Source organism: Bos grunniens, chromosome X, assembly GCF_055505025.1.
Source record: "Bos grunniens cultivar Pamir isolate PY7600 chromosome X, Bosgru_T2T1.0, whole genome shotgun sequence".
NCBI lineage: Eukaryota > Metazoa > Chordata > Mammalia > Artiodactyla > Bovidae > Bos > Bos grunniens.
Genome location: NC_141194.1, coordinates 127389651 through 127416647, shown reverse-complemented (window position 1 = coordinate 127416647; position 26997 = coordinate 127389651). Strand labels below are relative to the sequence as shown.

At 45.8% G+C, this 26997-nt stretch overlaps 2 protein-coding genes across 6 annotated transcripts in view; one reads left to right on the top strand and one right to left on the bottom strand.

Moving 5' to 3' along the window:
* The window catches only part of CT55 (cancer/testis antigen 55), a 44227-nt gene extending 33618 nt beyond the window's left edge, over positions 1 to 10609 (bottom strand). For 3 of the 5 annotated variants that reach the window (XM_086389205.1, XM_086389206.1, XM_086389207.1), the window contains exons 1-3: positions 10260 to 10599; positions 7105 to 7289; positions 4494 to 4638 (exon numbers count right to left, since the gene is read on the bottom strand). In XM_086389205.1, the coding sequence (XP_086245331.1) occupies positions 4494 to 4638; positions 7105 to 7289; positions 10260 to 10350 (421 nt within the window). In that variant the 5' untranslated portion in view covers positions 10351 to 10599. Of the gene's footprint in view, positions 1 to 4493; positions 4639 to 7104; positions 7290 to 10259 lie in introns of all 5 variants that reach the window. The other 2 variants (XM_086389204.1, XM_086389208.1) reach the window with 2 other exon arrangements.
* A 10784-nt stretch (positions 10610 to 21393) lies between these two features.
* Positions 21394 to 25314, top strand: LOC147341362 (small integral membrane protein 10-like protein 2A). Its single transcript, XM_086389203.1, has one exon. The coding sequence runs from the start codon at positions 21515 to 21517 to the stop codon at positions 21833 to 21835; it is 321 nt and encodes a 106-aa protein (XP_086245329.1). The 5' UTR covers positions 21394 to 21514; the 3' UTR covers positions 21836 to 25314.
* Positions 25315 to 26997: the final 1683 nt, after the last annotated feature.

Sequence of the window (26997 nt, the reverse complement as noted above, 5' to 3'; positions counted from 1 at the left end):
GTCAGAAAGGACGTTTATAATCTTTTAGGCATTGATTCTCTCTCCTGACTTCAAGTTGTGAGTTGGTGATGGACAGGGAAGCCTGGCGTGCTGCAGTCCACGGGGTCACAAAGAGTCAGACACAACTGAGTGACTGAACTGAACTGATAGCAGAAGAACATATTGCTACAGGAAGAAACAATTTTCTCAAGTGTTTTGGACCAACAATGAACTCTATATAATTTAAATTTTTCAACTGTCAACAAATCTTTACAGATTTTACACAAGTTAAAAGTGAGTCACAGTGCCCAAATGTACCATGGAGCATCTAAAGCCAATAGAATTATCGAATGCTGCTACTGAAAGTGAAACTTGATACAACCACTTCAGAAAGCTGGCAATATCTATTAAAGTTAAACATTTCTGTACCCTATGATCCAGCATTTTCTAGTTCCATCATAGCCTTTTCTTCTCCTTGGTTCCATCACAGCTAAATTTTAGAAGGACCAAAGACCACACAAGGGACCTCTTGTCTTCTTTCTCTCCACATTTCCTTTGTGTGGCTTTCTATAATATCCATAGGCTGATAATTCCAGTAACTGGAGCTCTAACCAATTTCGGATTCATATATCCAAATGTTTACTCAAATTATTATGTCTAAAGCTGAGCTCTTGCTAGTCTTCTCATGCACCCAGTTTTGCTCCTTGGTCTTTCCATATCTGAAAAATGGAAACTCTACCCTTACCATTGTTCCAGCAAAACACTTAGGAGTAACTCCTGACTCCACTTTCCTTCACACCAAATGTCCAGTCCATCAGCCAATACTTTCATTTCTAACTTCAAAGTATTTCCAAAATCAAAACAATCCTTACAGCCTTCCTTTCTACCAATCTTAGCCAAGTTTCCATCATCTCTCACCAGGACTATTGCAATAGATTCGTAACTTGTGTTCCCAATTCCATCCCTGTCCCATGTAACCTGTTCTCAGCAGGACAGCCAGAGCGAACACCTTAAAACATAACTCACTTCATATCACATCATTGTTCAAAGTTCATCCCCCCTAAAAAGGCAAAATCCTTAACATGATCTATAAATCCCTGTGTAGCTTACCTCCTTACTCTTCTCTTTAAGGTCTTTATTGAAACTTTACTTTTTCAGTAAAACCATCCCTAATTTTTCAACCCATAGCTCCCTAGATTTATCATTATCCTGAAACTATGATTCAGCAGTTTCAAGCCTAGTCCTAAGAATCTAGCCCTGACAAAGAAAATCACAGGTTCACAAAAAAGACTTGTATAAGAATGTTTTTTAGCAGCTTTATTCATAATAGCCAAAAGCTGACAGAATCCAACATGACCTTCAATAGGAAAATGGAGAAACTGATATATAGAATGTGCTACAGACACATGCCAACAACATAGATGAATCTAAAAATACCCTTCTTAAAAAAATAAATAAAAATACCCTTCTGAGTAAAAAAGTATTAAACAAAGAAGTACATATGTCTGATTTCATTATATCTGTAAAATTCTAGACTGGCAAATTAAATATATGGTGGGGAAAAAAAACTCAAAACTGTATTTTGCCTTGGAGATGGGGGTGGGGGGTTGACTGAGGAGAGGCATGAGGGTAATGTTTAAGCACTTGGATTTGTAAAAACCCAAAGACACTCTGAAAAAAAAACTAAAAACAAACGATGAACTTAAGCTGCTGACACAGATATGATGCCTACTCACGATGCTCCAGCCATCCTGCCCATCCTTCTTTTCCGAGGAAATGCCAGCATTTTTCCACGTCAGGAATTTTCTCATATTTCTTCCCTGTGAAATATTTTTCCCAGGTGGTTCCTTCGTCTCCCTCAGGTCTCGGCTCATGTGTCACCTCCTCAGAGAGGCCTTCGGTAACCTGCTGTCTATAGTAAAGCTCACCTCACTCTACTCCCAGTTTTACTATCACAATGCCTTCCTCAAGTCCTGGAGAGCAGAAAACAATCTGTATCTCTTTTGGGGGGGAGCTGGGGGAGGTTTACTTGCGTATTGTCTGAGTTCTACCTCTTTCTACCTCATTAGAATTTAAGCATTATGAAAACTGTACCTGGAACAGAGTGAGTTACTCAAGTATCTGTTGAATGAACATAAACAAGGAAAGAACATACATGGACTCAGCATGATGTGGAACAAAACAAAAAAAATCAACACAATTTTTCCTTCTTTTAGATTCCTATTGGAGAAGGCAATGGCGCCCCACTCCAGTACTCTTGCCTAGAGAATCCCATGGACGGAGGAGCCTGGTGGGCTACAGTCCATGGGGTCGCTAAGAGTCAGACACGACTGAGCAACTTCATTTTCACTTTTCACTTTCATGCATTGGAGGAGGAAATGGCAACCCACTCTGGTGTTCTTGCCTGGAGAATCCCAGGGACGGGGGAGCCTAGTGGGCTGCCGTCTATGGGGTCGCACAGAGTCGGACACGACTGAAGCGACTTAGCAGCAGCAGCAGCAGATTCCTATTATGTTTTAAATTGTAACAAGTTTTTACCATGTTCATTGGGTTTTATAATTAGATTAAAAACAGCTATTCTGACATTTCTAAATAGGACTGGTTAGGTGCTCAAGTCTTCTTTTTCATCTACTCTCTTTCACCCTAGGAAGTCTATTACTTCAATTCACTCGATTTATTTTGCAGCAGTAAATCCCTCCACCTATGCTTTGAGTCCCATCCTCTCTTTACAACCAGGGACTGTGTTTTATCAGTCCTTCCTGCTCTCTTCTTCACTTTCAGTTAATCCCTTTGGCATTACCAACATGTTCAAGTGTTTCCCATCTTGAGAAGAATTCTCCTAGTAAGGGCTACCATTGGTGGTGACTTCCTATTGACATGGTTTATAGGGACCAAGAGATTGCCTTTGGAACTTAGCAATCCAAGGGGCATCTTATCTTAGCATTAGGTATTTCTGACTAAATGGCTCTTAAGATCCTACCTGCCACCAGACAATCATTTTTGGGGACTTCTCTTTGGACTTAGGTGCAATATTTTTACTTATATTCATCTTTCAAAATCCAGCCTGGCAAGGGTTGCAGGGGTACAGAGACCAGCTGGGAAAGCACCTCACCCGGGCAGCCTTTCCCAGTTCTCTCCATAGCAGTCAATCATTCTCTCTCCTCTACGCAGTAATGTGTTTTTGGTTTTTTTTTTTTGTAAAAAAAAAAACATTCTTTTAATGTCAGTCTCTCCCAATTGAACTATCAGCTCTTTGCAGGCGGGGTTTAGTAAAGTCTTAGTTATCTTGGTCTTGCCAATATCTAGCACTCTATCTTGAGCTGAATTAATACATTGAAATAGCATCAACAAACCAACAATCGCTTTAGGCATAAAATAACAAAATGTTATACCTGATAATTAATGGACACACACATACACACACGCTTGGAATGTGTTGGAGGAGATTACTGAGAAGACATAACCACGGTTGACCCACAAACTGGACCTGGGCACTTGGAGGCTCCTCATCTCTTCCATGGTCCTTGGAATGTACGTTCCACCTACCGTTCCCACGTTTCAAGGACACAGCCTTGACAGAGTAAGGTATCACTGAGACCATTTGGGTGGTATTTGTGACTGAACTCTCTCAAACCCTCTGTATAAAGTGTTGACATTCTGGCAGGGGAGGGTATAGATCTACTTGTGCACTCAAAATAAGGCTCATACATTAAACTCCCTTGCTTATTAAACTTGCTCCCTACCCATCTAGAGTGGCCTGCCTCTTTATAGGTCTCTCCTTGTTTTCCATGTACAGGGCCAGTTTGTGAGCCAACAGAAAAGTACAAGGCTACTTCCAAACCTTATTTTAAAGCTTTTGAAGAATAAAAAAAACATTATCCCTGTATACTTGTATTAATAGTATTTTTCAGTTAGATTAGAAATTCAATGCCTACAGGAATGGAAAAATTACACAAATACTAGTGATTACATCTAATAAATGAGAATGCAACAAATGACAGGATGAACTTTTAAAAATATAACGCATCTGTCCCTTGCTGTACATAATTTTCAACTCCAAAAATACACCTCAAGTATTAAAGAGCTTCCACTTGGAGTGAAGGACAATGGAGAAGTAATTAAATCCTCTTACCAATTAGTGTTAACCATGTCACAAATTTGACCCTGGAAATGATGCCTATAACCATCTTCAAATGCAATCTATAAAATTAAAAAATAGGTAAAACCTAAATTTTAAATTTTTAACTTTTTTGGCTGAGCCCCTTTACTGTCCACTTGAAACTATCACAACATTGTTAATCAGCTATACCCCAATATAAAATAAAAAGTTTAATTAATAAAAAAGACAAAGTTGGAGCATTTAAGAGGAGATGATTTACAATGTTTGAAATGTCTTTGTGAAAAGTATCTTGTGTATACATCTGGCATTTCCAAAAATCTCTTTTGCATTGCTTATTAAAGGAACATTTCAGCAATCTAGTAAAAAAATATATATATATATATATAAATTGTACCTTTACAAACAACATCTAGAGAGAAGTAAGCTGTGTGATGAATGAACTCAACACCTTCCATCAGAGAGTTCATACAGCCAAGTGAGATTCTAGTACAGGAGTCTGGCAGTTCATCACCATGGCTATTATCACAGAAAGCATCTACCTACGAGAAGAAGAAACATTTACTTCACACATAACAAAAGTTTAAAAATCAGAAACATATGCTTAAATCATTGTTGTTTAAGAAATAGTTTAAATAACTGTAACAAACAGTGGTGAATGTATTTTACGTAGCAAACATCATAGACATGAGATGATAAAATAATGCCTGAGCTTCATATATTTTTAATTTTTATGTTTTAGAGCAGTTTAGGAAAATTAAGCATCAGTTCAATTCAGTTCAGTCACTCAGTCGTGAGCTTCCCATATATTCCTTTTCTGCACTCGCAGTTTCCCCTGTTACTAGTATCTTGCATTTGTTCAATCAGTACATTTGTTCGATTGATGAACCAATATTAGTTATATTTAATTAAAGTCCATAGTTTAAATGAGGGTTCACACTTTGTTATACTGTCGTATATCTCTAAAAATGTGTCTGAAAACATTATTTGCGCACCAACAAATTAAATGCACTGACCGTATTAGATGCAAAAATAAAAGATACTATTCCTGGCTGTACGAATTCATAACCAAAGAGGAGTAAAATGCAAAAATAATGAATTCAAAGCAAGTTATGACAAATAGTAAGAATATGTGCAAAAACTGGCTTTTGGGAATTCCCAGTAAGGAAAGAATTTACGATTCAGAGAATACAGGACAATTTCTTGGAGAAAGTAGGACTTGATCTAGGCTGTGAAAGAAGAGAAAGATTTTACTAGCAAATGAGAACAGGGCTGAGGACAAGGGAGATAGCAAAGGAGGAGAGAAAACACATGGCAAAGTAGTGAATAAGGAGGAAAATCAAGATTTCAGATCATGGCACTTGGTGGGAGAGGGTTATAAAACATGACAAAAAGTTGGGAAAATAAAGGTGGCGGGGGGCATAGCTCTAAAAGACAAGTCAAATTAGGACTTAATTTATCTACAACAGAGACGCATTCAAAAGTTTTATTATTGAAAATGAAAAGGTCTTTATATTTTTCTTTGCTAATTACACTAATAATACATGTTCATTGTACAAAAAATACAAGGCAGAGAAAAGAAAAAAGCAAAAACCAATTATACATAATCTGTAAACCCAATACCTTTCTAAAGATGAGCATTGACCATATTATACTCTGGTACTCACCCTGTTCCAGATGTTTTTACTATGCATAAATATCTATGCACCATTTGAAGGAAAATTTAATAATGTATATATTACTAATGCACCCTCAAATAATCACAAGTATGTCAACAATTCATAAAAGCACCATGACTAAGGAATAAAACTTGCCCAGGAGGGCATGAAAGGGGATTTTTGCTTTTTCATCCTAGAGTTAGAATTATTTCTGTATTATTTTATGTGTATATAAAACTTTCCAAATTTAGAGAAAGTTTATATTAAGCATTCAGTTGAGAGCTGCTATCTAAATAATAGAGATACTACTACTACTAATAACAACATATATCTTAACCATTTAAGAAAGAAAGGCACAAAGGAAATTTCAATGTTTTCCATCAACCAAGTTATATAACAAAAATCCATACTTTATAGTGAAACCAAGCGGGACCCTGTGGGCCTTTCCTGGGAACAGACCCTCTGTACCCCCCTCCCTGCACCCTGCCTCTTGTTTATAGAAAAGCTTTAGCTTCCTAAGCCTTCTCCAACTTCCAAAGAGCAAATTTAATCAGAGAAGTAAGAAAACGCAGAAAGGAAAACCGTCAAGTAAGACAAAATAATTGTTTAGCCATAAAACAAGGCCCTTCAGTTCCTCCACAAGGACTATAGATAATATTCTGAGCCATATCCTTTGAGCTTTTCAGCAGATACTGAAACCCCCAGCAGCCGGCAGAAGTTAATTGCATGCTGACCACCAGCACATAGACCTCAGACCAGTTGGAACCATAAGGTTAACAATGTTGACTTCTGAAATACCACCCAGTTCCTCATCACCAACCAATCAGAAGGATGTCCACGAGCTGATTAGGCACACTGCTCCCCCTCTTCCCTAGCATGAAAGAAACTTGAATTCTACTCTGAATTACAATCGTTCCTTAGGGCATTAGTCTGCCATCTTCTCGGTTTGCTTGCCTTTCAAATAAAGTCAATTTTCCTTGCCCCAACACCTTTTTTCTAGACTTACTGGCCTGTCATGGGATGAGTAGAATGAGCTTGGACTCAGTTACAGTAGGAGACAAAACTGGTTGGAACACATTATATATAAATATATAAATACGTTGACAATGGTTTAAATTATCCTAAAAGCAAAAATATAAATATTTATTTTTAGAGTTTATTTATTTTTTAGAGTTTATTTATTTGTCCACACTGAGTGGCTTTTGGGATCTTAGTTCCCCAACCAGGGATTGAAACTGGACCCCTTGCTGTGGAAGCGCCAAGTCCTAACCACTGCTCAGACAGGTTGACTAAATAGAAACAAGGTTGGAATCCCCCCAGGAAAAGAGACAGTTCCCAAACTTATCTTACTTTGATTGCTTTCAATCCATGAGATGTTTTATTTTCCTCCACAACTGCAGTAACCTTTTGCCCAACTTTCAGAAGCACATTGCCAGTCACAACATCACCGCTGAAGTAGATCAACTCATCGATCAAGCCATAGTTACTACAGAACTTTGTCACGACTCCTTGTACAGTTTTTGACTTGGTGTGACCTAAGAAATGAGTAAAGGTTTCATTATTCTCCAAAGCAAAGACACATTATAATGAAGCCCTACCAGAGGAAGATGGGCTTCCCAGGTGGCTCAGTAGTAAAGAAACTGCCTGCCAATGCAAGAGACGCAGGACGTGCCTGTTCAATCCCTGGGTCGAGATCATCTGGAGAAGGAAAATACAACCTACTCCAGTAGGCTGAAAAATCCCATGGACAGAGGAGACTGGCAGGCTACAGTCCATGGGGTTGCAAAAAGTCAGACATGACTGAGCATGCATGCATAGATGATACCAAAAGAAGATATAGCAGAAAATGAATTAAATCTAAAAATAAATTGGGTTAGATTTAAGATACAGATGACAATGAGAGTAGAACATAGTGGTAAAGTGTGCAGGATTTGGGAGGCAGATTACTTAAATTGAAATGCTGGTTCCACCATTTATTTCTGTTTGGCACGCTGGCTCCATGCTCAAGGCAGTGGGGCTCTGAGGTGAAGAAAGCTGAGTCTGGAGCCTGACCTGATTTCAAATCACATAGCTCTTCCTGCTTACCTGAATCTGTGTAATCTGGGGTTCATTTCTTACCCTCTCTGAATTTGTTTTCATCTGTAAAACCAGGGCAATGACAATGTGAATTCACAAAGGTGAATCTTAAATGGTCTCACCTTACTGGCCAGGGATCTTGGCCTCCCCAATCAATAGAAATTGACTAGACGCCAGACAAAAAATTCAGGCAAGGCTTTATTGGGGCCCTTGATGCAGCGGAGGTGGGTGTGGGGGGGTGGGTAGCTAAGGAAACAAACAGGCGTCTTTACTTCCTCCCTCCCAGAACCTAGTGGCAAGCAGGCTCCTTATGTGGAGTGAGGGCAGGGGATGTGTCCAGGGGTCAGGCCTAAGAGGTGGCTTAGGTAGTTTGCCCACCCTTCTGGTGATGAGTGCAGAGGGCAAGCACAGTATCCTGCTTTTGCTCCCAACCCCCTGCTTGTGCTCCAGGCTCTTCAAAAATGGCAGTTGGGTGTTATTGGTCTCTTTGTATCTTTTGGGTCTGGAATTTGCCCCAACAGCACATGCATGCAGTTATTTTTAGTCCCAATTTCTTTGCATTTTGTTGCTCAAGGAGAGGTGTGTACAGGTGCAAACATTGCAGCACTGCAGCAACTTGGGTCCCAGGTTTCAGCCTGTCTCATCACCACAAAAAATGAGATAATTCTATCAGGTGATAGAGGCATTAACTAGCCTTATTGTGTAAACATTTCACAATATATACATACATCAAATCATCACATTTTACACCTTAAACTTACAATTTTATATGCCAATTATATCTCAATAAAGCTGGTGGGAAAAGGTTGTTATAAATATTAATTCACACATACATATCAACTGCTTAGAACTGTGAGTGCCTCCCACCGGTTAGAGCTTATATGTTAATTGCTATCGTGGTATCTACATCTAGACAGTCTAATGTATCAATTATTATTATATAATTTTACTGTAATCAACAACAGCATGAGGAGCAGATCTGGAAATTCTTGAGCAACTCACCAGACAAAGCACATAAAGAGATCTGGGGATTTAAATCTAGCCCAAATGTGCATCTGAATCACTCGGGTTTATTTTATTTTATTTTATTTTTGTGAACAAACACAGCTAGTAAGCCATAATTTGGGATCTGAACCTAGAGGTCAGCCTGCAGAACCCATGCTATGAACCACAATGCCTTAGGTGCTTGACCAAAGACTTGGGTGAACTGACTGGGGAAGGCTAGGGAATACTTTGATTATAATAGGTTATAGAATCACAACCCAAGAAAATCCTGAAAATTTGAAAAAAGAAAAGAAAAGAAAAAAGAAAGGGGAGGAGTCACATTTATTATTTTAAATCATAGCACTGAAAAAAGATGAATACAACAGACAGCTTCCACTCAGGCACATGATAACTTGTCAAAGACTCCTGTGTTGTTCCTTGGGTAAAAAGGAGGGGAATTAATGGATGATGCAGTGTCAGCTAAAAGCTAAGCAGCAGCCTCCCATCGCAAACTTAGCTAAGACTCAGCCACCTCAATGGGGCTCAAACTCCTGCAGAAGCTGCAGGGAGATTCGGGCACCTGGAAGCCGGGGCCCTGCTGAAGGAATAATGCTGCTCAAGAGCCGTCTCTGGCAAACTGCCATGGATTCACTCCCATGGCATGAAGCGCCTGCTGCGGGAGCGCAGAGGTCGGGAAGCGTTTGCAGGGCCTGAAGTCTGGGTGACACTGGCTGGTGTCCGCTCCTCCCTGCCTGTGTCTCTCTGACCCCGCTGTCCAACGGATCGACAACCCTGCGACTTCTCTCGGGGAGATTTTTGAAGATTAAAGCACGTGGATGCCCCTCAGCCCCTGAGCCCAGTGCTTGGCCACAGACAAGCACTCAGTACACAAGAGAATTAATGCAACCAGAGCAGGGCCGCCACTCTCTCAGCAAATCTTTTCATTTTACCGGATTCCCACCAACAAAATGACGCCTTCTCAATGCTCCCCGAGTCACTCCTCAGTGCCAGACTCTGGGGCAAGTTTTTAGGGCACAAAGGTGAGCAAGTTAAACGCGGCCCCTGCCCTCCGACCGGGGACAGATGTATGATTTGTCCACTTGCCTCTAAATACGCGCTTTTGTGAAACCATAGCAGATTCACCCTCAATTCAGGGTGATGCCCTGAATGGAAAGGCAGTCGCAACACATTCGCATAACACAGGCTCAAATTCCAAAGGCATGTGGGGAAATGCAAGGGTGGGGCACGGCTCCCCAGGGAGCTTCTCAATCAACATATTAACTATAGACTGGGGGCTCCGGGTTGTGTTCAGGGACTCGGACGCCCCTCCCCACATGGAGGCGCTGCCTGGGACACACAGAGCCCCTCTGGGCTCATGCGGCCTAGAACTAGGAGTGGGACGCACCGCTAAGTACTCAAGGGGAAGGAAGGGATGAGGTGAGTACCTTCCAGGAGCCTCTGATGCTGCGCCCTCTCTGCTTCCGACGAGTCCACCTTCCTCCAAAAGGCAAGAGCCCTGGAAATAAACCGGAGCATAGTCCTGTAGTCAGGGCGGCCTGGGCTCCGCGTGACACTGGGCACGAGGCTTGCTTCTGTCTAATCCTCTGCCTCCAAGCCGCACTCTGATCACAGCAGCTGCCCAGAGGCCGCGCCTGCCTCTCTGCACCGCCCAACTTCTAGTAAGGCCCTCACACAGGACTTGGCTGAGGCTGCTCTACCAAGAACTTCACAGTTCCCATCCTCCAGCCAATCTGGGCGTAGCCTGGGAGGAGGGCCCTGAGATGTAGAGAGCTGGTGGGCGGGACTTCGTGGCTCCTCCCATCACAGATGAAGGTGGAAACCTGCAGGCCATGCCGGAAGTCGCTTCCAGTCTAATCCTTTTTTGCATCTCTTAGGGTAGACGAATTCGCCCAAGGGCTTCTGCAGGGAGGGCCTGGTGCCTGTTTTGGAAGATGGCACCGAAACTTGCCCTGAGGATGGAGGCGGGCTTCCAGGTGTGGAGCCCCATCCCTCAGGGCCTGAGTTCTTTTCCTTTGCCTCTAGAACTCCTCTACCCACCCACATCCCAACAGCACCACCTCCTCACCCCTACACACGCTCCACAGAGGATTCCGTCATCCACTCTAAGCAACAGTTTTCTGTTCAACGTTAAACCAATATCATCGATATTGCGGAAAAGTCAAACTTTTGCATCAGCTTGGGCCTCAAAACACAGAGGAGGGCATGGCAACCCACTCCAGTGTTCTTTGCCTGGGAAAACCCATGGACAGAGGAGCCTGGCAGGCTAGAGTTGATAGGGTCTCAGAGAGTCGGACACGACTGAGCAAAGCTACAAAGCTGCTTGGAAGCTGGAGCCAACAGCTGCTTTATAGCGAAGCACTCATGGTCCTGAGAGACACTTTTAAAGTGTGAGCTGGAGATGACGGTGGCTAAGTGAGGAGAATCAAATGATGTAGCACCATGCAGGGAGTTTGGATTGCATCCCTACTAGTATTTGGCTGAGCAAAGGTTGGGGTGGGGGGGGAAAGGACCATGCAGACATGGTCACATTAAGAATATTAAATGAGGATTTGGGTTGTCTTCGGTAAACCACCAGAGAAGGCAATGGCAATCCACTCTAGTAGTCTTGCCTGGAAAATCTCATGGGCGGAGGAGCCTGGTAGGCTGCAGTCCATGGGGTCTCGAAGAGTCGGACACGACTGAAGCAACTTAGCAGCAGCAGCAGCAGTAAACCACTCACCAAAAAAAAAAAAAAAAAAAAAATCTGTAAAACATCGTGTAGTGTTGCTCAGTCACTCAGTCGTGCCTGACTCTTTGCAACCCTATGGTTTGTAGCCCACCTCAGAGAAGGCAATGGCACCCCACTCCAGTACTCTTGCCTGGAAAATCCCATGGATGGAGGGGCCTGGTGGGCTACAGTCCATGGGGTCACTAAGAGTCAGACACGACTTAGCGACTTCACTCTCACTTTTCACTTTCATGCATTGGAGAAGGAAATTGCAACCCACTCCGGTGTTCTTGCCTGGAGAATCCCAGGGACGGGGAGCCTGGTGGGCTGCCGTCTATGGGGTCGCACAGTCGGACACGACTGAAGTGACTTAGCAACAGCAGCAGCAGCAGCATTTAGGGCAAATTCTGAACAGAAGATACAAAGAAACAAAACAAACAAACAAAAAAAACTAAACCCAACTGCCACTTTTGAAGAGCCTGGAGCAAAAGCAGAGTACTGAGCATGCTCCCTGAACACAATAACATCAAGGAGAGGGCAAAACTAAGGCATCCCTCCAGCCAGACTCCTGCACACACCTCTGCTGCTGCTGCTGCTGCTAAGTCGCTTCAGTCGTGTCCGACTCTGTGCGATCCCATAGACAGCAGCCCACCAGGCCCTGCCGTCCCTGGGATTCTCCAGGCAAGAACACTGGAGTGGGTTTCCATTTCCTCCTCCAATGCATGAAAGTGAAAAGTGAAAGTGAAGTCACTCAGTCGTGTCTGACTCTTAGCGACCCCATGAACTGCAGCCTACCAGGCTCCTCTGTCCATGGGGTTTTCCAGGCAAGAGTACTCTATCCTCACCCTATATAAGGAACAAGCTTGCCCCACGTCAAGGAGTGAGCAAGCAAGTGAACTTGTTGTTTGTTCTTGCTCCCCGCTACTGCAGCAGGGGGCCCCAATAAAGTCTTGCCTAAATTTCTTGTCTGGCCTCTAGTTAATTTCTATTGATTTGGGAAGGCCAAGAACCTGTAAAATCTGTTGCTTTTCTCAATATCTTTAAAACTCTTACAGGCTGCACCTGACAAGCCTCAGAAATAGCCCCAGACTCTAGAGTCTGGAACAGTGCACAATATCCCCATGTGCAACCTTCCCTGGACAGTGGGCAGCTTAATATCCATGGCATCTAGTGGCTTTCCAGCAGTTCCCTTCCCGTTTATCAAGTTGAGGTATTTCCACTCTATTCTCAGTTTTTCAAGTGACTTTATCATGAAAGATTGTGGGATTATGTCAAATGCTTTTTTAATTGAGATAATCATGTGATTTTGGCCTTTATCCTATTAGCATGGTGTACAACATTGATTTTCAAGTTTAACCAACCTTGTGTTCCTGGGATAAATCCTGGGATAAAAAATAAAGTCCTCAGACCTCAGAATGTGACTGAATTTGGAGATAGGGTTTGTAAAGGTGTAATTGGTTAAAAGGAGGTCATTAGGATGACACTGATTCAATATCAGTTCAATATCAAATTCCTCTTATCAACCCTCATAAGAGGAAAATTTGACACAGATTCAGATAGAGGGAAGGCGAGGAAATAAAATAACCATCTATAAGCCAAGGAAAGAGGCCTTAGGAAAAAACCAACCTTGCTGACATCTTGTTCTTGGACTTCTCAGCCTCTAGAATTGTGAGAAAATGAATTTATTTTGTTCAAGCCACCCAGTCTGTGATACTTTGTTACAGCAGTCCTAGAAAACTAATATAGTCATTGCAGACAGTTCTTTTATATGTTACTGGATTGATTTGAGGATTTTTGCCTTTGAATTCATAAAGGACATTGGTCTGTAGTTATGTATTTTTTCTTGTGTTGTTTCCATCTAGTTTTTGTATCACTTAGAATGAGTTTGGAAGTATTCTCTCCTATTCTGTTTTTTTGGAAGAATTTGAGAAGGATTGCTATTCATTCTTCATAAAATAATTGGTAGACTTCAACAGTGAATCAATCTAGACCTGGATGTGTGTGTGTGTGTCTGTGTGAAGTGCTTTACTTACTAATTCAATCTCTTTACTTGTTATAGATTTATTCAGATTTTCTGTTTCTTTCTTATAAGGGTTTTGGGGGGTATGCTTAATTTTTATAACAGCATTATTGAGATATACTGTTGTTGTTAGTCACTCAGTTGTGTCTGACTCTTTGTGACCCCATGGCCCATAGCCTGCCAGGCTCTTTGTCTATGGGATTTCCCAGGTACGAATACTGGAGTGGGTTGCCATTCCCTTCTCCAGGGGATCTTCCCCACCCAGGGATGGAACCTGGGTCTTCCGCACTGCAGGCAGATTCTTTACTGTCTGAGCCACTAGGGAAGCCCCTTATTGAGATGTAATTCACATACCATTGAAAGTCGCTCAGTTGTGTGCAACTCTTTGCGACCCCCATGGACTACACAGTCCATGGAATTCTCCAGGCCAGAGTACTGGAGTGGGTAGCCTTTCCCTTCTCCAGGGGATCTTTCCAACCCAGGGATCGAACCCAGGTCTCCTGCATTGTGGGCAGATTCTTTACCAGCTGAGCCACAAGGGGAGCCCTCATATACTATAGTACTGACCTATTTATACAATTAAATGTCTATTTCTTCTTTGGTTAGTTTTGATCATTTTTGTCTTTCTAGGTCATCTAATTTTTTAGCATACAGTTGTTCATATCGTTCTCTTATAGTCCTTTTTATATATAGGGATGTCCTCTCTTTCCTGATTTTAGCAATTTGAGTCTCTTTCATTGGTGGGTCTAACTAAAGGTATATTAATTTCCTGATCATTTCAAAGAACAAACTTTTGATTTCATTTATATTCTCCCTTTCTTCTCTATTGTCAACTTCATTTATTTCTGCTCTGATCTTTGATTTCTTTCCTTCTGCTTGCTTTGGGTTTAGATCACTCTTCTTTTTCTAGTGTCTTATGGTAGAAGGTTAGATTATTGATATGATCTTTGTCCTTACTCTGCAATTTCTAAATTGATTCTCACTTAATACTCTTTAGCTGCTCTCACAATAAGGCCCAACACCCCACTGCGCCCTTGGCTTGGCAACTTCATCTTGGATCCCTTACACTGGGTCAGCTGTCAGAGTGCCCAGACATACCACAGGTGCTCAGAGACACCAGCATTCTGAAAATCTCCTGTGAACATACACTGCCTTGAATTGTTTATTCATTCTTCATTGTTTGTTTGCTGTTTCCCTTTCCTCCAGACACTGAGTATCATTTGTCCATTTTTCTTTGTCCATTGGACTCCCTTTATGGACCCCAGTGGTAATTTATCATGGACTTATTTCTTAATCACTACTACTATTTATTAAGTGCTTACATTTGTCCATTTTTCTGGCGTAAACCCTCATCAATTTTTACAGACTGACTGATAAACTGACCAGTGGACCCATCATGCTATGTGGTAACTGCCTATTCCCTTGGCCATATCCCTCTTATTAGAAGTTCAATGAAGGCAGGACCCTGTCTGCCTTGCTCCCTGAATCAGTAGAGACCAGTTTAAAAGACCAGTTTAAAAGAAAACATTACAGGCATTTCAAGAAGAAAAAAAACCTAATGCTGGAATTAGATGTTGACTAATCTGTTTAAGGTCTGGAGGAGCAAAGGTCAGGGACTGTGGATACCACAAAGAAATTAGCACAGTGCAAGAAACTGTGCCAAACCCATAGAGCTTTCCTGATACCCCAGTGCTGGAGACTGACAGGTAAGGGTGCAATTCAGGAAAGCTGCAGGAACCTCCAACCCTTAAGCCTGCAACTAGTCTGCCACCACCAATATTAGAGAAAGAATGCCTTTCTTCTGGCCTCCACATCTGGCAGCAATGTCTCTCAGAGAGACTGTGATTAGAACCTTGCCTGCAAGTGGTTATGGGCATGAGAATGGGACCAAATGCAAACAAAACCCAGAAGTAATGACTTGCTTGAGTAAAGTGTGTGTGTTCCTATGGATGGGCATGCAACATTTTAGGAATGGCTGATACCTGCCTTTTATATTCTGACTCCCTTTATGGACCCCAATGGTAATTTATCATGGACTTATTTCTTAATCACTACTGCTATTTATTAAGTGCTTATATCACTATGCCATCCAGTCACTCTGCCAAATACTTTCCATTTATATAGTCATTTAATTAATATTTGTTGAACGCTATGAGCCAGACAACTCTTCTGAGCACTTAGAATAAATCAGTGAACAAAGAGACATAAACCTTGATCCTTAGAACTAACCTTCTTGTGGTGGGGGAAGGGTAGATGATAAAAGCAAAAAAAAAAAAAAAAAGTAAAACATGTGGTATGTTGGAAAGTAACAAGTGCCATGGAAAAAAATATATCAAGCAATGAAGTTCTGGAGTGCTGGGGAGGATTGGTGAGTCGTATTTTAGAATAGGGTAGTCAGGGTAAGCTTCATTAGGAAATAATAATTGAGAAAGGGCTTGAAGGAAGTTAGGGAGTTAGGAAGGTAGATATTTGGAGTAAGAACTATCCAGGGTAAAACTTTAAAAGCATAATCTTTAAGATCAAGATAAACACAAGGGAAATTCCTGAGACTAAAGGTTTTAACAAGGTTTATAATGCAACAAAAATCAGTTTTAGGGTTGGAAAGGAAGATACAAAACAATCATTCTTTTTTTTATATATATACTTTACAGATGATAGCATTTTCTACTTAGAAAGCACAAAGAATCAGATATTAATTTCTGGAATTAATAAGAAAATTTAGCAAGGGTGCTAGATGTAAAGTCAATGTAAAAATCAATTTTATTTCTACCAAACAATCCAATAGAAAACTGGATAGAACATATGAAAGAAACAGTTGTTAGAGGAGGAAACCAAATTGCCAATAGACGTTGACAACACACTCAGCTTCATCAGTAACTAGAGAAATGTAGATTAAACTGACAATGACAAGCCAATTCACATGTCTCAGATTGGCACAGATTTTAATTTGGTTATATCAAGAATAGGAAAGAATGTGCTAGTACAACTCTCATCCACTGATGAAAGGCATATCAATACTGTAGACACTTTGGAAAACAAATTGGAATTAGCTGTTAAGTGTTGAGATGCACATACATTTTGACTCTGGATATCACTTCTCAGTGTGTACCATAGAGAAACTCACATATGCATCAGCAGACAAGTAGAAGCATGTTCACATCAGTACCGTTTGTACTAGCAAACACTAGAAATAACCTGTATGTCCATCAATAAGCCCCTAAAACAGTGCCTGGCACATAGCAGCACCCATTAACTCTAGGAAGAGGAGCTTCATAGATACATAAACTATGAACGATTCATAAAATGGCATGTTACTTAGCCTTCTACTCAAAGTGTGGTCCAGGACCTCAGGGTTTATTCTTGCCTTCCTTCTTGCTTACTTGCAACTTCTTTTTCCGACAGTGAAGAACCTGACTTTCAACATCCCGTGTAGGTATTTTTATTTTTACCAGAATGGTGCTTTATTATAGGTCTCATCCTGTTTCTTACTTTTTTTCATTTGCACTGGTCAAGATCTTCCTATGTTGCTGTGTGTACATCTAGTCTCGTACTTCCAACTGCTGCTGCTGCTGCTGCTAAGTCGCTTCAGTCGTGTCTGACTCTGTGCGACCCCATAGATGGCAGCCCATCAGGCTCCCCCGTCCCTGGGATTCTCCAGGCAAGAACACTGGAGTGGGTTTCCATTTCCTCCTCCAATGCATGAAAGTGAAAAGTGAAAATGAAGTCGCTCAGTCGTGTCCGACTCTTAGCGACCCCATGGACTGCAGCCTACCAGGCTCCTCCGTCCATGGGATTTTCCAGGCAAGAGTACTGGAGTGGGGTGCCATACTTCCAACTACAGCATACTATTTCATCATATGTATCTCCCTGTCTTACTGACTTGCATCATTCTTTGCAGAAAAAAATATGTTACCACCAAAAAGAGCTTAAGCAAAGACCTCATCAACAGTCCCTAGGGAGAATCAACCTCAATGCCTTTGCAATTGCTGTTTCCTCAGCCTGGAATGCTCTTCCTCTAGCTTTTCCATGGCTATTTCTTTCCCACAATCCCTTGGATTTCAGCTCAAATGTAATCTTAGAGTTCTTTTCCTTACAGGATTCTATAAAATTGTTCTCTCCTCCTTCTACCATGAAATATCCTATCACATATTCAAATACTGCTCTATTCTCTTGATATTCCTGGTCACTAGCTGCAAAATCTTATTTACTGATTTATTTACAAATGTACTGCCAGTCTCCCTCAACTCAAATATCAGCTTCTTTTTAAATTTTATTCTTACACTTTTTAATGTTCAGGATTCCATAAAATGCGGAGCTTCCAGAAAATAGGGTTAGTCTCAGGGCTGTCACGTGAAGATCCTTGGGTTATGTGCTGCATATTTACATCGTATTCTGTTGTGATTGCATAGGCTTCCAGGGAAAACTGCTGGGAGGCCTGGAGATGTGACTCTTGACTGGTCCTTCAGGAGCAACTCTCAGAGTCACATCTCCAAACCTGCCCGTCTTGGAAGCTGCCTGCTCTGCCAGTCAGGAAGGTGGGGAGGGGAATCCGCAGAATTTGTTCATTGGAACTTTCATCTCAGGATCTGGAAGCTGTCGCTTGCCACCACCACCATACCTGCCTCTCTCTCAGCTCCCAGGAAGCTAATGGTTGGTCACTGAGAAACTGCTATAGAAAAATCAACATCTCCATGACTACACTTGCCAGCATAAAAAAGAATGTCCATTTCTTGAGGGCAAGGATTCCTTTGGCATTGTTCTCTGCTATGTTTCTAGCACCTAGAACAATTCCTAGCACCTAGAACAATTCCTAGCATTAAAGAATAATTGAATGAAAGAAAGGTAATGTTCTGGGCAATTCCAGATGACCTATAAGGAGGATACGTTTCATAACCAAGGTGAGTCCGACCAAATCACAATATTTTACTTTCCCACCTGTCCCTTACTCAACAGAATTCATCCCTACTCCTGATAGTGTTAATGTTATACAGCTGGCTGTAAACAGAGGGGTATTTCTCAGAAGATAACGTGGTTCAGTCCTTAACCCTTCCTCATCCTGATTTTGTGATCTGCCCTTAGGGCTCAGGCTATGGCAATAACCTGCAAGTGAAATCACCCGATAACTTGGAGTTTCTGTGATATTGGTGACATTAACTCCTCAGTGTAAGTGAAATGCAGTCTGTAGTAAAATGATGTTTTAAAGCTACAAAAGGTCTTTTGCCAGTAAATATTTTACTAATGTTTACAGAAACAACTCTCTAAACTTACAGTAGCATTGCTTTTAACTTTATTTATTTATTTGGCTGTGTTGGGTCTTAGTTGCAGCATGCAGGATCTTTGTTGCATCATGTGGGATTTTTTGCAGGACACAGTCTCTCTAGTTATGGCACATGGGCTCATTGTTCTGAGGCATGTGGGATCTTAGTTCCCTGACCAAGGATCGAACCTACGTTCCCTGCATTTAAAGGCAGATTCTTAACCACTGGATTGCCAGGGAAGTCTCTCTCCTTCACTTCTGAAGGATGTATTCACAAATATAGAATTTGGGTATACGTTTCTGGGTGGTAAACTGAACCACAGATTAATCGGGGTCCATACCACTTCTTTTAGTGTCCTTGATGCTTCAAGTTTGCCTTTTTTCCCTTGACCATGTAGGTAGGACAATTGTCTAATAAGTGTATATAAATCTGTTGGGTTTCTTAAGAAGTCACATGGATGCCATAGAGATGTTCAAGTGTGCTGAACAGGTATTTTGAGAAAGCCTTAATACTCAGATCAGCCCTCCTTGTGAAACTGGGATGGAGTCGTGGTGACTCTACCTCTTGTAGACAGGTTTTAAAAAGTTATGACTAAAAGGAGACGTGAGGATTTTTCTGCTTCTCTAAATAGTCTTGAAAACATGGTCAAGTTTGGGTTGGACTTGGTTTAGAATAAAGATGAAATGAAGCTACAAAGGGGCTTTTAAACACACCAGTAAGAAATGCTATGTATGAGGGCAAATGAAAACCTGAGTGATTTCTGTGCAGTATCCAGGGCAAACAAAGGATTAAGACAAGTGTTTAGAAATCACTATGAGGTATGAAGAAGTTTAGTATGTGCCACCTCAAAATATGCCACTTCGGTTACACTGATTATTTTTAGCTGAAGTCATCTGAAAAAGGAGAAGGTGATGGCACCCCACTCCAGTACTCTTGCCTGGAAAATCCCATGGACGGAGGAGCCTGGTAGGCTGCAGTCCATGGGGTCGCTAAGAGTCAGACACAACTGAGTGACTTCACTTTCACTTTTCACTTTCATGCATTGGAGAGGGAAATGGCAACCCACTCCAGTGTTCTTGCCTGGAGAATCCCAGGGACGGGGGAGCCTGGTGGGCTGCCATCTATGGGGTCGCACAGAGTCGGACACAACTGAAGCAACTTAGCAGCAATAGCAGTATCTGAAAAAACAAATTTTTCTTAAATCCCCTTATTTGCCTAAAGACAGATCTTCTAAAAGGAACTCAATTGTCATAAACCCCCTCCTTGGAAGTTTCAACAACCAGGAAATATTGAGTCTTACCACAGGAGAACTAGAAGTCCCTCAGTCGTGCCCGACTCTTTGTGACCCCACGGACTGTAGCCTTCCAGGCTTCTCCGTCCATGGGATTCTCCAGGCAAGAATACCGGAGTGGGTTGCCATTTCCTTCTCCAGGAGATCTTCCTGACCCAGGGATTGAACCCGGGTCTCCTGCATTGTAAGCAGACCCTTTACTGTCTGAGCCACCAGGGAAGTTAAGGAGAACTAGAAGTCAACACCAAACCCAGACAACTCTGTCTCAAACTACCAAATCTCCCATCTATGCTTCTAAGGAGTCATTCATTTTTCTATAAATCATTTACTGTCTCCTAGACTGCCTACATCCTCCCTCTGCTATCCCTGGCAAAGTGGCATTAAAAGATCTCAAATCTCACTGTCTTTCTGGGTGTTTTTTTCTTATGATGCCCATGCTGAAATAATATTAAAGATTAAGAAGTGTATATACATTTTCTGTTAATCTGCATGTTGTCGGTTTTTTGTCATTGACCTATGAAGTGTATATAGCTAAGAGAGTAGAGGGAAAGTCTTTGCTCCCCAACAGGTAAAAGATAAGGACAATGGGGCAATTCAAGAATAGAGAAATACACAGCATCAAGCAAATATACCAGAAAGGGAAAAAAATGTGTGTGTGGATTTGGTGAAACTCTATAGTGCAGAGTTACCGGGGGGGCGGGGGGGGGGGAATTACGAATTAAAGAAAAGTTGGGGCTTCCCTGGTAGCTCAGAATGTAAAGAGTCCACCTGCAAAGCAGGAGACCTGGGTTCCATCCCAGGGTCGGGAAGATCCCCTGGAGAAGGAAATGGCTACCCACTGCAGTATTCTTGCCTGGAGAATTCCTTGGACAGAGGACCGTGGCCGTCTATATACTCCAAGGGGTCGCAAAGATTCGGACATGAATGAGCGACCAACACACACACGCACATAAATACACAGTGGGTTGACTGCCCCTGTTTTCTGCGGAGACAGGGAAGGGGACGGTGTAAAGGGGCAGAGCGCTCCGGGTGGGCTTTGCTTGCAGAATAGCGCATTCTGCAAAAGGATCCCTGGAGGGCAGCGCCTTCCAAACCATTCAGGCCCTCCGGCTCTCTTTTTGGGAGTCCAGGAGGAGGCGGGGCTTGTCGGAGGGGCGGATCCCGGGGGGTGGGGCAGAGTCGCTGGCAGCAGCTCTGTGGTACCCGGCAAGGGGCGGGGCCATGTTAGGGGTGGAACTGTGCCGGCTGTCGCCAATGTGCGTGCAGGCAAGGGGGCGGAGCTGTCCCTGGACAGCTCAGGCCTGGCCTTGGATGTGGCAGAGGCGGCAGTGGGAGACCACCCCCCGAGGGGAGACCGACGGTAGGGCGCGGCGGGGAGGGGCGGGGTGAGACTAGACTGCTGTATGCCAGGAGCTCCAGGCATTGGGTCCACCTGCCCGCCAGCTCGTGCTGCGGTCGGTACGCGGGGCCAGCGCCGGCCCGGGCCCATGGCGGCGTCGGGGGCTCTGTCTGCGGCGGCGGCAGCAGTGGCCCTGTCGGGCGTGGCAGTGCGGCTGGCGCGCTCAGCCGCGATACGCGGCTCCTACGGCGCCTTCTGCAAGGGGCTCACGCGCACGTTGATCACCTTCTTCGACCTGGCCTGGCGTCTGCGCATGAACTTCCCCTATTTCTACATCGTGGCCTCGGTGATGCTCAACGTGCGCCTGCAAGTGAGGATCGAGTGAACGCCCACTACCACCTCCGTCCGGGAGCGACGGCAGGAGCATCGGCATGAAGGATCACGGGGCCGGGGGCCGCCGGGACGTGCCGGGGAAGGGGCGGCCCAGGCCTCTAAGCCCTAGACCTCCGCGGAAGACGCAGCCACCGAGCCCCGGCTCCGGCCAGCCACGTCGCGGCTGGTGACAAACTGCACAGAAAACTAGCAAAAAGGGCCCTTTCCGTCGAACTCGGGAAAATTATCTGAATGCAGCCGACCTGTTGCCTCACTTTGGCCGAAGGGGGGAGCAGAAGGAAGAAATTCTTCATTAGAAACATGAATGACTGACCCTGACCGAAAAGGTAGGAGGCCAGAGATTGGACTTGCGGGCTGGAGGGAGGCTGTTGCCATGGCATCTAGATATCCAGCCCCTGGGCGGCTTGGGGGAGGAAGGGACCCGTGGAAGCCAGCCTGGAAAGCTGCCGAGCCGAGAGCAGGCAAGGCAGGGTGCACGCAGGCCCTCTGGACAACCTTGTCATATTTCCAACTTGGGGATGAGAGGCGGCTTCCTGGGCATCACCTCTGCCCACGGCCCCGGTAGTGTCACCTGAACACGGGGGAATGGAGGGAAATGGCCCTGGAGAGGCCCTGAGAAAGCCCTAGAAGAGAGCGGATGCTGGCCCCCTTTTCCTCCACCCCTTGAGAGGCAGCCTGGACGGATGGTTGTGTTCTTGGCCCAAGCCCAGGTCTGTCTCTTTTTCAGCCCTTCACAAGACTTCCTCCTGGCGGGTCTCTGGGCCTGCTCTCTGCCTGCTCCTGCTGTCTCTCTTGCTCCTCTCCACCCTCCAAAGCTTTGCATCAGGGGACAGGGAAGAGTGGGAAAGACGTGTTCCTCCCAGTCCTGCCCCATCTCAGCCACGCTCCCTCCACCTCCTACCATGGCCTCCTGGTGCCACAGAATGCGCTGCTCCAGTCCTGGAGAGCCTCCAGCAGCCCCTGTGCCCCAAAGGATTTGGGAAAGTGGGAGTCTCCTTGAGTGGAGGGCAGCTGTCAGGCCGGGGTGGGAGAGCAGTTGGAGAAGAGGCTTGTAGGGTAGGTGACAACCGGGGAGACGGGGACATCTCTGGGTGAGGAGGCAACTCTCAAGTCCCCATGTTTTTCTTGCAGGAACTGGTGTTATAGAAGGTGAACCACCCCTTCTGCGGTCTTGTCCAGAGAGTCAAATCCCTGCCTGGGGCACCCCTGACCCTAGAGCTGCCTGGGGAGCAGCCAAGAGAAGGGCCTGACCACTCCCCTCCAGGAGAGGAAGGGCTTTCCAGGCAGAGAGCCTGAGGTGGGGGGAGTGACCTAGTGGTCAGGTTCTGGCATAGGGAAGGAAGTACAGAGCTAGAGACACTCTGGCAGAGCTCTGTTCTCCCCACCTGCTGGGCTCTGGGAAGGGAGACATTTGCCCTTGTCACATAGATCAAAAGTGGGGGAGCTGAACCTGCCTCCCAGCCTGCATTCCCCACCTGCCCCCCAGTCTCTGGGAGACCTGGCACAGTGGGATGGGGGAAGGGAGCACAGGCTCCCAAGGGACCTAGAGAGAAAGGCCGGTGGCAGGGAAGGTGGGGTGTATGGCAAGTCACTGGGAAGAACCAGGGGACAGTCTAAGCTGAGATGGTCACAGGAGAGATGAGTCCCAGAACCCCCTGGGGAGCAAGGTCCTTACACACAGACCTCCCCACCCCAACCCAAGCCCCACCCAAGGCTTAACCAGGGGTTCCTTGGTGTTGAGTGGCACAGGCCTCTCAGTTTGGGTGGGGGTGTTGGCTGGCTCCTGGGGCTGAGTGTAATAGGAGGGAAGGGATACAAGTGGGTGGGGTGGAGCTGAGACCCACGCATGACCCCATGTCTCTGTCTCCAGGCTGCCCCTCCTGCTAGGATCACACAGGAGCATCTGCTCTGGATGGGCCTGCAGCGGTCCTGGCTGTGCTGCTGACTGGTGCACCAGGAGCGGCACTGAGGGGAGCCGGGAGAGGCCCTGGCCCTCACCCCCATCCCACATCCACATCTGCCCCCTCACTGATTGCTTGCGGTCCTGGTCCTCAGTTCCTGGGACTAAGAACCACAGCAGCCTGGTTGCCCCTGGGACAGAGGGGCTGAGCCTCACACCATGTGCCCTTCTCAGCCACCCAGGGCCCGGCTGAAGAGCTCTGCCTGCCTCACCCCGAGGCCTGAGGCTGCACCCAGGCTACCACATGCCCCCCGCAGATTCCCACAGATGGAAGGGCGCTGATGGCTTCCTCCCTTGTGCCAAGTTGCCTGGAAACCCCTGGTCCTGGTGGCCCCTCCTCCACCCCAACTGTGTCCCTCCAGGACCACTTCCGGGAGACTGCCAGCCTTTAGATTGCATCCCTGGAGTTCTGAGAGACTGTGACATGGGCTGCAGGGGAGGAGAGGAGCGGAGGACCAGGGGCCTCCTTGGGGCTGATGTGTAAATGTGCCCTTTTCAAGTTTGGATCTCACCCTCTGGGTGACTGGATGCCCAGCCGCAGCCTCTTCCTGGGCCAGCCTGAGAGGACCTGGGGAGGGCACTAGGGAGTGTCTTTATTTAATATGTGCGTGCCTGTGTGTGAATGGGTGTGTGAGTGCGCATGTTGAGTGCATGTGTGAGTGTGGGATGTGTGTGGGCATATATGTGCGAGTATGTATGCACATGCGTGAGGGCTTGAGTGTGTGAGTGTGTGAGGGGGTGTGTGGATGAGTGTGTGGGTATGAGCACAGATGCATGAATGCACAGATGTTTGTGTGTGAATGTGCCGGTGTGACTGTGTGTGTGTGTGAATACATGTGTCAGCATGCTTTTGTGAATGGGTGTATGTCTGTGCACAAGTGTGTGATTGCTTGTGTACACACAAGTGACTATGCGCTTCAGAGGGTGCAGAGCTGTTTAGCTGGTGTGCAGTGCAGGATCGGCTCCCTGTCTTTCCTGGGCTCGTGGCTCTGTTGGAGCTGCCTGGGCCCTGGGAGGCTGCTTCCCAAAGTGGAGAAAGTATGTTGGAGATTCAGGGGCCCCGGGCTCAGAGACCCCTCGTCACCTGCAGAGAATCCCCGCTCCTTGTGGGGCCCTGGCTGGGGCTGTCCGCCCCCAAAGATGTTGGCCATGGGAGGGGCGGGGACACGTCCTCAGCACGTGCTCCTGCCACTGCTCTTCTTACCGTTTTGATCTTGAGTCTTGAGTCTTGATCTTGAGTCGTTTGCTGCTTCTGCTCTCCCGCCTCTTCCTCATCTCCCGACTGGGCCCCTGCTGCTCTCTTTGCACTTTATTTGCAGTCTGGTTTTCAGGCAGTGGAGCTTACACACAATCACTGACTTGAATAAGACCACTGCTCCTTTTCTGTGTGTGATGAACTCTGCACCAGTCAGCGCAGTCTGGTCAGAGAAATGTTCTTGTTTCCAGTGTTGTCACATCTTGTGTCTGTCTAAGTTAATAAAAAATATTCTTTGAATTGAATAAAATGAAAACTGGAGGCCTCTTGTTTCTGGTGTGGTGCCCCCTTGGAGGAGAGGGGCTGGGGGTGAGCTCACCCTACTCTGGTGGCCAGAAGCTGGGGCAGGGGAGCATCCTGAGGGCTATAAGTGGGTAGGGTCATGGCAGGGATGGTGGCCTGTTCAGAAGATGCTCTGAGACAGGACTTGACTTGGAGCGCTGCTCCCATGATGAGAAGTCAGCAGCACAGGCCTGGCCTAAGATGTAGCGAGTGTCCCAGTTTGTCCCATTCACAAACTATTTGAATAACCAGACAGCTAAGTGTTTTCTTTATTTTAAAGCCTGGTGTTAGAAAGCACTTAATTCAGTTGAACCCCAAGGATGGGCTGGGGTAGGTGAGGTGAAATGGACCATCTGCAGATCATTTTGTGTCACCCGGAGGCCCCTCTGCAGCAGCAGGTGGCAGGGACCCATCGCTTCCCTGGCAGCCAGGTTGGTGCCCAGGTTGGAAGAAGACCAACGTTGGGGACCAGAGACCAGCTTCCCTTCCCTCCACCTTAGACTCAAGCTGTCCCATCACAGGGCCCAGGGTGGGGACTCCGAGACTGCTGCAGAGGGAGCGGGGGTGGTGGTCAGAGGCTGTGGGAGGGAGGCCTGCAGAGAAGCACAGCACCCACCTCAGAGGAAGGAAGGTAGGGCCCTCTTCTGCGCACAGAAACAGAAACGTCAGGTCGTGGGGTGGCTGAGACCTGTGCTTAAGCAGAGTCCCACGACAGGACCAAGGCTCTGAGCTACTGGCAGATCTTAAGGCCTGGCCCTGACATTCCCTGAGGGTCCTGTCACCCCACTGGAGGGACTCATTCTCTGCTCCCCATCCTCCCTGTCTGCCTCCTGACTCTGCCCACCCTTAGACCAGGATCCAGCTCAGACCCCACCTCCACACCTGCATTCACCTACCCAGGCAGGGAGGAAGAGCACACAGCCTCCCCAGCCCTTATCTGGGCACCCTCGGCCCCCCCCAAGAGATGATTGTCTGCTCTCCCTCCTTAGCGTCAGCCTCTGGTCTCAGCCAGACCTCTCCTGCTGTGTCTTTCCTGCCACCTCCTGCTCTGCTCCTTCACTTCCACCACCCTGAGCTAAGGGCTGACTCAGCATCTGGGCCCAGGCACAGCCTGTGGCTTCTGGTCCAGTGTTCTCGCTGCCTCTGGGTCTCCTTCTTGGCACCCATGATTGTCCTGGGCCTGAGGCTGCTTCTGAGCCTGCACCCTGCACCCCGTCCAGCTCTCAGCTCCCTGCACCCACTTGCCCAGCCCCTCCAGGGAGGCCCATTCCAGCCCTTCTGCTGCCCTCCACACCCAACAGGCAGGAGGAAGATGCCCAGACAGTGCCTACCCATGAAAGCCAGCACGGTGGGGCTTCCCCTCTGGCCAGAGCACCTCCTGGGGCCTATGACCGACTTTCCCAACCTCCACAAACAGTAGGCCTCCGTGGGCCACAGCTCCCCATCAAGGCACTGGGTATCCCCCCCAACCCTGTGCACTCAGAGACAATCTCACTCCCCACTGCCCCGCTGACAGTGGCAAAAGCTCCTGATTATCTTGAGGCTGTGTTCTACCTCAGCACTGGGAACCAGGCTGAACCTGGGAGCCTCTGCCTCTTCTGCAGAGCAGTCCCCAAGGCTACCTCAGGCCAGCTTCTCCCTTGCCTGGTCACCAAGC

Excerpts from the sequence above, each read along its gene's own strand:
- LOC147341362 (XM_086389203.1), top strand. The coding sequence starts at position 21,515 with ATGCCAGGAGCTCCAGGCATTGGGTCCACCTGCCCGCCAGCTCGTGCT.